Source organism: Seriola dumerili, unplaced genomic scaffold (genome assembly GCF_002260705.1).
Source record: "Seriola dumerili isolate Sdu_G_001 unplaced genomic scaffold, Sdu_1.0 BDQW01000161.1, whole genome shotgun sequence".
In the NCBI taxonomy this organism is placed as follows: domain Eukaryota; kingdom Metazoa; phylum Chordata; class Actinopteri; order Carangiformes; family Carangidae; genus Seriola; species Seriola dumerili.
The window spans coordinates 1,638,561-1,650,623 of NW_019174416.1; the positions used below are offsets into that span (position 1 = coordinate 1,638,561).

General features: G+C 41.0%; 1 protein-coding gene across 1 annotated transcript in view; it reads right to left on the bottom strand.

Annotated features, from left to right (window-relative positions):
- flt4 (fms related tyrosine kinase 4) overlaps window positions 1-12,063 on the bottom strand; it is a 50,844-nt gene that overhangs the window by 30,525 nt on the left and 8,256 nt on the right. The window contains exon 2 of the mRNA XM_022751710.1: window positions 3,579-3,675. Coding sequence (XP_022607431.1) covers window positions 3,579-3,675 — 97 coding nt within the window. The remainder of the gene's footprint in view (window positions 1-3,578; window positions 3,676-12,063) is intronic.

Below are 12,063 nucleotides of genomic sequence, written 5' to 3' on the forward strand. Positions count from 1 at the left end.
GCATTCGCTCAGACAATGGCTCACACTTTAGCAACAAAGAACTAGCTGAAGTAGAAAAAGCATTAGGCATAAGACACAGGTTTGGAGCAGTGTACCACCCTGCGTCACAAGGGTTAGTAGAGAGAGCCAACCAAACGCTAAAACGAAAAATAGCGAAAATATGCTATGGCACTAAGCTCACGTGGGTGGATGCACTCCCTCTAGTGCTTATGTCAATGAGGACCTCCCCAGGTTCAAAAACACATCTAACACCACATGAGTTGCTGACGGGCAGGCCAATGCCTGGACCACCCCGAGATGGAGGTCATATGCCCTCTCTGGATGTGTGGCAGGTGAGCTGTGATGAGTACATGACTGCACTGACTAATCTCATTCAAGTTTTGTCTAAACAGGTACAGCTGGCCGGACCCGAAGCAACTCCAGCGGAGACTCCAGCAAGGCAGGAGATTGGGTGCGGGTGAAAGTCCACAAAAGAAAGTGGCTGGATCCCAGGTGGACAGGACCCTATGAAGTTACTGAAGTAACTTCCCACACGGTCCAGGTAAAAGGTAAAGCTGGAGCTAATTGGCACCACCTGACACATTGTGCACCTGCATCTCCACCCTCACGCACTTTGGCGGAGGTTAGAACTGATTTGGCTGAACAAGGTGAGGGTTCAAAGGAAATAGACTGAAAAAAAAAAAAGAAAGACAAAATCCTCAACAACACCATGGTTGAATTAAACAGACGACCATGGCACCCCTTTAGGCACCCAGGTTGGTGTGGGCTAAGGGGAACATTGTGTGCGTTTTTGTTCATATCATTAATCATAGTACTCCCCATTATATTGTGGAAGATTAATAATAATCACGCCACCAATACTACTGACAGCATTGCAGCTACAGCTCACCTCCAGTAGAGCCCCACTTAACATACAGTTTACTGAAGGACAATAGCATAGTTCATTGAGTGCTCTACCTACAGGCAAAGAGGGTTATATGATTCCAGGTCACAACAGATGACCTGTACAAGGAGAAGACAAGACTAGGTATTGTAGCCTGTGACTGTTGCTTACTACTGATGAAGGTTTACACCTTAAAAGGTGTAAAAGGAGGGATTTGTGAGAAATGTTAAAAGTTATGTTACATTGCTAAGAGAGTGTTGTTTTTATATTATGATGATTACTGTTGCTATGCGTTAGGGGGCGCTAGGGTGAAACTCAAGGCAGTCACGCACACATAGGGAGACACCAGAAGAACAGGATGTCATGTGACCGCCTCAGTTGCTTAAAGTAAACAACAGCTTCTAGCATGGCGAAGTGGCGGTTACATGAAAAGGGAGAGTAGGTTTTTCTCCAGGTGCGGTCAGATCAGAAGAAGGAGGCACTGTGCCAAGAGGCTGGGACCAGCCTGCGCACCAACGAAGGGAGAGCTGAGTCTAAACCACGGCCTCTCCCCAGCTTTTTCACCAATCAGATAGCTACAAAAATATATACAAAACTCTGTGTAACTGCTACGATAGACACTCTTCTCTGGGACATTGGCCACAGCTAACTGCTTGCAGACTGTGGTTTTCAGATTGGAGGAGATCCATGTACATGCTGATTGTGACTCTCTAATAGCAAATAAATATTGGTTTCAACGGATAACTTCGAGTGGAGAACTCTTATTGTAAATAAACGAATGCGCTGACATCCACCAGGATTTGTCCCAGTAGTCCCGATCGTCCTGATGGCCAGTCCGTCTATTTAGAGAGCTCCAAACCAACATTCTGTTGGCTTTATTTCTACTAGATCATTAAATAACAAAACCTGCCCACTAATCAACACAACTGGGTGTTTTACTCTGCCTTTATTATAGCAGTGAGATCAGGGTTTCTAGTTTGGGATTCTTGCAGTTGTCGCTTGCTTTTGGTACAGTATAGCCAAGCTGATAGCAGAAGCCATGTTGCTAACACTATTTCAAGCAGCCAGAAACATCTATGATTCAGACTCCATTTGATAAGCTAAATAAAGAACTTACTATGTTCTATTATATTCAATCTGGTCTTATCAACAGCAGCACCAACATTAATACCACTTGGGAAGGCTAAAGGGGGAAAGTCCTCCAATGAAAGTCAAGTTTTTAACCTTGTTAACATGTCTGTATGATATGTTTTATATAATAGAAGCCATATCATGAACGAAATAGGCAGTCAACAGCATGACTGAGTATTTCCACCTTCATATCTCATATAACCTAAGGAACCAATCCTGTCAACTTGCGGAATGGAGGAGCGGGAAGAATAAACCGGAAACTTGTCACGGAGAGCAAGAGTTTGCACTAGCACAGCCACGAAGGCACTGTCAGTTGCGATCTAACTAACAACATAAACAAGTAAAAGATGCTAACAGCGCTAACCGTTCTGATATGTCTGCTAGTCGCCGAGTTTGGTAGCAACAGACTGCTCATTTGTCTGGGTCTGACCGAGGCTCTAACATGTGGCTGAGGCTCTCTGATGCTTCTTCCAACATAACTATCTTGATATACACTGCTTCCTCCCCAGTCACCAAAACCTTATCAGCACAGAGAGCAAGAGTTTGCGTTAGCACCGTCGCTAACACTGTGCCAGCCTGCCAGTTACAAGCAAACAAACAACATAATCAATTAACTATGCTTACCTTCTGATACATCTTTTGTTGCTGATTTTGTTGACAATAAACTCCTCAAAAACTCCCAAGTCTGGGTCTGACTGAGGCTCAAGCATGTGACTGAGTCTCTCCCATGTTTCCTCTGCTAACCATATTGTTATGCACTGTTTCAACTGACAACAATCGGTGTAGGGCGGGGCATAAGGCCTGATCCACATTTTTCAATGAGGAAGTAAGCCTCTATGTGCTTCACTTTTTATGTGGGAAAACCATGTTAAACAAAATATTCATTCATATTCTTTACATAGTTTAAAAAATGTCTGGAGAGGAACTTTAATCATAAATGTTCAAAATGTACTCAAAAGTACTCAATGCCAAAAAATGGCCCCTATTAGTGTTATATGCTTTTATGCTTGAATTTTAGTTGCTGAAACATAAAGCAGCCTTTTACTGTTGTAGTTGCTTGAGCATGTGCTATTTTTTTTTTAACTTATTCATATGGGGCTGCAACTCATGATTCATTTCGTAATCAAATAATCTAATAATTAATTTCAATCAGTCAACTGCTTTGTAAAATGTCAGAAAATATCGAGAAATGCCCATCATCATTTCCTAGTGCCCAATGTGACATTTTCAAACTGCTTATTTTGTCCTTGTTTTGTTTGTATTTAATTTAAGCAGCAAATCCTCACATTTGAGAAACTGACACCATAAAATGTTCGGCAACATCTCAACGGTAACATCTCTAACTTTATTTACAGCTGGGTAGTTCAGTTTATCTAACAGTGCATCATATTAAGCTTATTACAGGTTTTGTATAAAAATAACCAATTGTACTGGTTTAAAAAATGTAATCTCTCTCTGATTTGAGTCGAAGTAAAATGAGAATACTCAAGTACAAGTACTTGAAATTTGTACTTGATCAAATGTAGCCTACTTGTTTACAGGCCACCACTGCAACTGCACATACCTGCATGTAATAGTGAGTGTTTCGTGGACTGGAATCACTAGGTCGCCTCTGGAGCTGTCAAGGATGGGTGGAGTCATAGAAAAGCCAATCACCAGACCTGGGAGAAAACACAGCAACTACATTAGTTTCATGTTACACAGGTCAGTCAGGACCTAGTGGATTTGACAGGGCTGCTGGTTAGGCTGTCAAATCCCAGTAACACATTAAGGATCTGAAACCTGACACAATGGCAGCTCAGATAGCACGTTGTTCATTACATTAATTTACAAGCTGTAAGGCAATCTGTGGGTAAAGCACTCGGTCACTCATGCTGAGAACACCCAGACAGAGAAATCACAGCCCACTCATGAGGTGGTGTTGCTCAGAGCTCCCTGCTTCCTCCTCTGACATAGCCACAAAGACCATTTGCCCTTGATTCATTACTAATGCATATACTTCACTGACTTCTGCTTGGTTAATACAGCCGGTCTAGAATGTCATTACCTTCCCAGCATCCCCTCAGGGTGCTATTAGCACTTAGCCAGACTCCACACCTACAGTCTATCATATATAAAAGTGTCACCATGCCCCACCTGGATATCATTACAGATGAAAACACACACAGCACAGACTGAGGGTGTGTATTAGGCTGCAGAGGCTTTCTTTGCATTTATAAAAGCAAATGATAACCATTTTATCATTTGAAAGCAATTGTGATACATATTTAATGTACTGTATGATTCCCAGCATAATAAACAAAGCAGGGTAAACTATTCAAGGACAAGCAGAGCAGCAATTCAAATACCTGAAAGCTAACAAGAAATACTTTGCATACCATTAACAAATGTCTAAAGTCTATCTTTTCACAGAAAAAGAAAAGTGCTTGGGGTCAGGTGGCATGTGCAACAGAGCATCAGATTCACATTTTGAAATTAATGACTCACACATCTTCAAGCATGTGTAATACAGACAACAGGCTGTACAGACAGACTTCAGCCCGAGCAGCTGAAAGCAGCAAGAACCATTTCATAACAGTCACTCATGACCTGCTGCCAATCAAAACCCAGAGCTCTGGACAGCTGCAATTCTTGTACACAAACCTCATTCCTCCAACACATCCTGCTGCCCAGGGAGCACAATAGAGCCCAGTTATTCTTATGTAAATATTTTGTTAATCATGTTTACAGTAAAGGCTGGTCCCAGTGGAAGGAGACTGATCGGCCTGGGTTCCCTTCAATACCACAAACAGACTCAACTCAACTCAAAGATACCCTCAACTCCGAGCGGCCAGTCATAAATACAGTGAAGTTACAATATAGACAGTACAGTACAACATTCAAGGCCACTTTTCTGCTGCATTGTAAACAAATTCCATTTGTTTACTTTTGACATTTGGTTATTTATATCACTGAAAGGGTTTTGTTTTCAATAAAACTGTACTATCAATGAGAAATAATTAATAAAAATTAAGAAAGATACTTTACCAGAAGCTTTTTACTGCCAATAGCATGTCAATTCTATGTTATGTTTAGTTTTATTTAAAAGAAAAAATGTGACATTTTGAGAAATATTCAAATTTGCTTTCTTGCCGAACTGTAGATGAGAATATTGACAGACTCTCATGTCTGTATTCTGATTATACAGCAGGTGGTTAGCATAGCTTAGCACAAAGACTAGAAACATGGGGAAACAGCTAGCCTGGCTCTGTCTGGAGGTCAAACAGAATCTGCTTGCCACTAGTAAAGCTCACTAATTAACACTTTGTGTATCTTGTTTGTTTAATTTGTACAAAAACTGATGTCCGGCATATTTCTTGGCCTGATGCAGTGACTTGCTGGAGTCACAGAAACAACAAGATTCCTCACTTTGTAGATTAAACAAAAGATACTGAGCTTTAGAGGGATATTTTGTTGCCTGCAGACAGAGCCAGGTTAGTGGTTTCCCCTACTTCCAGTCTTTGTGCTAAGCTAAGCTAACTAGCTCCAGACTTTAACATTCGGCCGGAAAGCAAATAATTATATTTCCCAAAATGTCTATTCCTATGTGTTTTACTATTTCTGGTGAAAAATATCCATTCACATTTCCAATATCCTTGTTGATCTGCTGCAGGGATCAGAGTTGAGCCAAAACCATTAAGTGACACCTGTTTCTATCTTTGTGCGGATATGTATGTAATGCTAATTTAAAACCACATAAAATCTACAAAATAACACTTGAATTAATGTACAATAGGACAGCTAGTATTGTCGTACTGACACAAAACAAACATGTTGAGGAGCTGAAGTGGGAAGCGATGGCGGTCCTTTACTCATTCACAGCTCGGCTCACAGCAGGGTATTCCTTCCTTAAACGTTCAGAGATCTTTAACTCTGCCCCAGAGGATAAGCAAAGTTTTCCCAACATATTGTCTCAGCTCAGATGTGAACCTGCCACCAGCTTCAGTCCCATCACCACCCCACCACAACACAACACAGCTTTTGTCCTCACACCTGAAATGTTGTGAAGACAAACAGCAGGATGTGTCTGAGAAACATACACAGGGGCCAATTATGGCCTCCAGCCAACCCCCAAGAGCTATTTCTCTGTCAGGACCAGCTCACGTCTTCACTATTTTAGGAATAACAGTTTTCCCTCACACATGCTAAGGTTGGAGAGCATGAGAGTTCATCTCCTTGAGTGCAAGTTCAGTTTCAAAGGAAAGCAGACAGATGAGTACTGGACCTCCCACGCATCCCAGAGATTTCAGATGTCAGATTTCAGTCTGTGCTCAACAGACCAGGATGTTCCACTCTGGCCACAGACCAAAATATTCAAATGATTTGTGAGAGGTACATTTAGAATAGAAATCCATTTGACAACATTAAAGCTGCACTAATCAATATTTTTACATCAACAATGGATTAAATGACTATGCGTACTGTGACATTGGTGGCCCACAGTGATGAACAGTATCATCGCTTGACTCTAAATTTGCCCTCAGCTCTAAAGAGTGTTTTAGCTTCTTTCAGCACGTTGTTTTGGTTTTCTGGCCAACAACTTTACCCCTTTGGTTCACTCTCACTGCTCTCATCAGTACTGAAATCTCTAATTGTATAAAAGCTGCTCAGCACCAAACAGGCAAAGGTAGCGACTAGCTGGTGAACATAGTGGAGCATTTGGCTGCTAAAGAGCCAAATATTTTTTTCAGGATTTGAGGCCAGAAACCGAGGTGAAAGGTGAGTGAATACTGGACTTACATTTGTTGGGTGAAGAGAAATTTATCTCCACATAAGTGCTAATGTTGCTCAGAACTTTATAAGGTGATTATGTCAGTGTTGTGTTTCCAGCTTGCTGCATTGGCCCAAGTGAAGAATTAATCAGTACTGATTTTTTTAAAATGTTAAAGCTTTATCATTGGTCTGATGTTCAAACACCTATAACACCTGTGGCTGTTTGAATAATGAATTTTGCTCTGACAGGCAAAAGTGTAAGTTATGTGACTTTAGGGCTACTAAACGTCTTCAGAAGGATGTCGGGGTGGATGTTTGGATGTACAAAGTGAAAGACTTTGACCCCGAGGACCACAGTTTGCATCCTGTTCCCTACCGACATTCAATGTTGGTTTCTTTTAACCAAAATCTTTACCTATCCTTATCCAAGATGTTGTAGTTGCTTAAACTTAGCCAAACTAAAACATTACGTGTGGCAGATCTGAAAACCTTTTTTGTAAAAAAATGATCTCCTCCTGTGGAAAATGGGGGAAAAGTGTCAGAAAACACTTACACGGTTCATTTTAAAGGTAATGGCCAATGACCTGTTTTGTCACTTAGAGTTTAAAAATGACCAGCTTTGTCTCCCTCCAGCGATAGTATCAAATAACACACTGTGGCAGAAAGCAATACACACCACCACAGATACGACTCTCTCCATTTTCCTACAAATAAAAATGAATGCCCTCAGAATTATTTGAGTTGAGTTATGATTTTAACAAGGACATAGGACCATATATCTCTGAGGAGAAATTTTGTACAGGCTGATGTGTGCTGGTGTGATTTTTCTCTCTGGCAGATGTACAGACTGAGTGATGAGCTCTGAGCTAAATCTGAACTGTAGCTGAGTCTCAGTGATGGATGCTTCCCTCACAATCTGTCAAGAGATTGCCCACACTGACAGACAGAACGCAAATTGTGAATCTTTTTGAAATGTCACGACTGACTGGCATGGCCTCAGAGACATCAAGATGTTTGCAGGTGTATTTGGGAGGGAAACCTGGATGAGTTACATTTACTATAAAAGGGAAGACTTTAGCTTTAGCTATTTGAAATGCTCCAACGTACAGTAAGATTGACTGAAATGTCTATCACAAGAGTGTCATACACCAGAGGGCAAAGATGCCATTACACCCACACGGAGTCAAGCTAAGAGCTCTTTGAAGTCAAGCAGAACGTTTCACAGATCATTCAAACTGATACAATTCATAACAAATATGCTGGTGTACTCCGAGCTCAGTACTCCCGACATGGTCTGTTTCCAGGGTGAGTTTGGGGCTAATGTGTGCCACATTATTTGTCAAGGCTTTGGATCTCTAATACATCACTTGTCATGTGAAGTGGCTCTCTGATAACTGCTGGGGGAGGTGCTGCAAAGTCATAACTTAATGCCTGCTGGGTTGCACACATGGCTGCGGGCCAAAACAGCCACGACATCTCCACTGTTTGGACACCACAGATTGATGAGAGGTGGGAAGAGGGCATTTCTATGCCATGCATACTGTAGGTGACTCTTGGCCCTGATGCTCCATGAGAAGCTAGTTCTTTCCCCCATGTTTCACAATGATGAAAATGCTTGGTGTCAGATGTCAATATCTTCCATATGGATGTACTATATAATGTATACACCATGTTTCCAAACTGTGAGACACCAGATATGGAGGCCTGACAGATTGTCAGCTACATAAAGGGTTTGAGAAAATCTATAATCCCATTAGCAAGTGTTTGCATTCTGTCAAATATAATTAAAAGCACACATTGCTCCAATGTACAGCTATGTGAAGCGAATGCCAAAGAAAACCAAACACATCAATCCATACAAGTTCATGGCTGATAACATATCTTGTCCTGATAATAAACACATTTTCCTGCCGTGACCTTTCATGCTGCGTTTCTTGACAGATTGTTATGACTGTTATCACTCAGTTACCTCATTTATCTTATTACTCATTAAATAGTGAAGTTAAAAAAAGGTTAACAGTCTCCATATATTGTACAAGCTTTGTTCCTGAACAGCAGTTTCAGCTGGGGGAGAGTCAGCACAGACAGTTATGTAGGTGGACAGTGAGTAAGCAGAGCTGCAGCTGTGAACTCTGGTTTAAGGAGACTATGTTATCCCTCTGTACACAAGGCAGCAGCTTCAAACCGAAAATGCCTGGTGCCTGGTGTCTCAGTTCAGTCCTGAGTTTAGCATTTTCAAACGGATTCTTTTGTGTAACGTATCTTTCCAACTTACCACAAAGCCACGAGTTTTTAAATTCATCTCTGTGAGATATGAAAATCAATCCATTACACCACACACTTGAGACTTGCTTGAGTTGCTTCATCCATCACAGTGAAGAGCTTGTCTGCATTCATTTTTGTCAGTGGTACATTACCATTGCATTGTAATTCAGTGAGATTGATATGAAAAGTGCACACTGCATTAACGCATAATGACAATGGGACTTGCAAAAACAAATGCAGAGTTGATGATCACAGATTACACATCAGTTGCAAAAAATCTACAATTCGATTTTATTTTAAAGTTTAATACACAGCAGCGTGGTAAACAAAATGGCTAGGAATGCAAAGTATATGTGATTTGTTGAAAATTTGATAAAACACACAAAACAAATACGTTTTGCTGATAATTTTCTGTAGCCAGGAACATCTGACAGATCAACATCTGTTTGCTCAGAATGATTGCCAGGGTTAAAAAAGAAAAATCCGTTGCATGGTGATTGGCTCGTGGAGAACCACCTTACAAATGTGAACATGCGGGGCAGTGAGCCAAAAAAATATTTGAGCTCAGTTTCCTTCTTTTCCCATGCATTCCAGCTGGTGGTGCGGAGATAAGCAGCAGCTTTGGGTGATTAGCTTCTACCAACAAAAAGCAACGTCACATTTTTACCCACAAAGAATAAAACTAAGTATATCCAAAGCTGATTTACTCCTTCTGTTATCATGTTATTATACACTGCATAAACACACAAGGTGAGATATGTAAAATCCTTCAGACACGTAAAAGCTTCATTAACAGTCTCTGATGGTGAAGCATTAATGTTGTAGCCAGTTTTCTTTGTTTCAAGAACTTGAAATGACAATGACTTCAATGAACTTCTAAAACCTTGTGTTCAGCTGGGATTTTTCACAAATAATTAAACTCAACAATTACTGAAGATTCAGAAAATAATTTTTCATTGGGAGTCATCTCGCATGATTTTGTCTTGGAGAAACAGCTCACTGAACATGCCCTTGTAAAAACTTGACATTGCGCTTGAGAAATGTGATTTCTCTGTTTTTGTGAAAACCCATTCTCACTGTGGGAGCCATGCATGTGTGTATCCTGCACCAGCTCCAGCTGGATGTGCCAAGTAAACATGAAGGTTTGAGTGGCCTAAAACAACTTTTCAGGCGGGTATTTGTTTAAAACAGCAATAAAAGAGAGGAAATGATAAATGCCTAGGTAGATAAAAAGTAATACAGATAAGGATGAGGCAGTGAAAACACTTTGGTTTGTCGTGTTCTCGGACATGCTCACCATGTGATCATATAGATATGACTGCATTAGACATATGGCTTGACGCAGCTGGTCTTTGTGTCTTTCTTGTGTTGCATTCCTCTGTCATGATGGAAGTGTCAGATGTACGTACAGTATGTATGTGAGCCATGTGCCAGAAGTCAGAATTTTTCTAGGACTATTGTGCCTCTTCACTCAGCATGTGCATCACGCTACACTTTGATGTGTCAGCTCCACATACCTGGTTGACAGAGAGGAAAGATGTGCCACTGGCTTCTTGGCAATTGAAATGGGTAAACAGCATGCCAGAGGAACATCTTCAGTAGCTCTGCACTTAGGCTTGAAGGGTTAGAATACCAAGAGGTGCAGAGGACTGCTGCGAGAGTTTTGCAACAACTTAGTGCTGTGAAATATGCTAGAAATATGAAATTAGTGACACTGAAAAATGCAATCCCAAAACATATGCGGATGCACAATGAAGCTGGTTTCCGATCACTCTTAGGTTTCACATTAAAACTACAAAATCATATGCACACTGAAAAGCATATGTACCTGTAACTTGAGTCCAGCCAGGGACATCTTTTTTACGCGTCACTCGGTCTTTCTCTGCCCTCACATTTCCTGTCTGATTTGCTGCTGTACCCTATCAAAATAAGGCAAACCTCCTACAAAGTAATAAAAAGGGAAAACTGCAAAATATATTGCAGCCCACTCTTTAAAAATCACAGTAGAAATACATAAATCAAACAAATGTGCATCTCAAATCACTTGTTTCCACTTCTTCTGTCCCTACTGATGTCTAGACGTGTACATGACTTCTCTTTCTCATGCCGTAAAATGGAAATAATGGAAAATTTCCAACTAAATATACAGTAGCTCTGCAGAGTTACAAAGGCAAAGAGAGTTTCAGTTCCAATGCATTATGTGCTTGTGTCGAGAAGAGTTATGGCAAAATGAAATGTGGAATTGCTCAATTAAGTGGGAGAAAACACGGTGGTGAACACAGTAGATGTTTTACCCATTTAAATTCCTCTGCTCATTTTATCCTCTGCTGAGCTCTCTTAGTGGTCTCATAGTGGTGGCTTTGTCACAGTCACTGAAACTGGACTTCCCAGCTTATGGAGGACACCTGGTGCGTAAAGATAAATCACATAACACACACAGGGGAAGAAGTGTAGCTGCCATAAGGCACACTAAGCCAGTTAAAAATGTAAAGCTTCTCTGACAAGCAGACAGATACAAGGCAGGCAAGAGTCGAGCCCCATCAAAGGTACACGTGAAGACGAGAGCTCCTCTCCCTGTGGCTACGTCACAGTCCACACTGAAACTCGTGTGAAAAGCGGCGCAATGTTTTTCATTGCGAGCAAATATCCTGTTTTTTAAATCTTTTTTATCATGTTCACGCTTCTCCCACTTCCCTTTTTCATGGACAGTGAAGGAGATGTTGCCATTAGTGTTTCCTCAATCCTCTGTAGTTTTGTCTCTGATCAGTCATGTGACAGGAACAGGAAAAGAGGAGCCTTGTGTAAACAAATAAAGCTTTTTTTCAGCGTCTCGGTTTGGCAGAAAGGATGCGACGTGGGAGTCCTTCAAAAATACGAAGGTTTTCACAGAAATAGTCATTGTAATTAGCTACTCGTGCTGTTGCTGTGTGTTTATATACTGTATGAATGAGTGGAACACCTGGAAAGTCATTTAAATTGATCCATATACTGAACACAGCTGTGGCTCCCCTTCAACTGATGCTCAAAGGGTT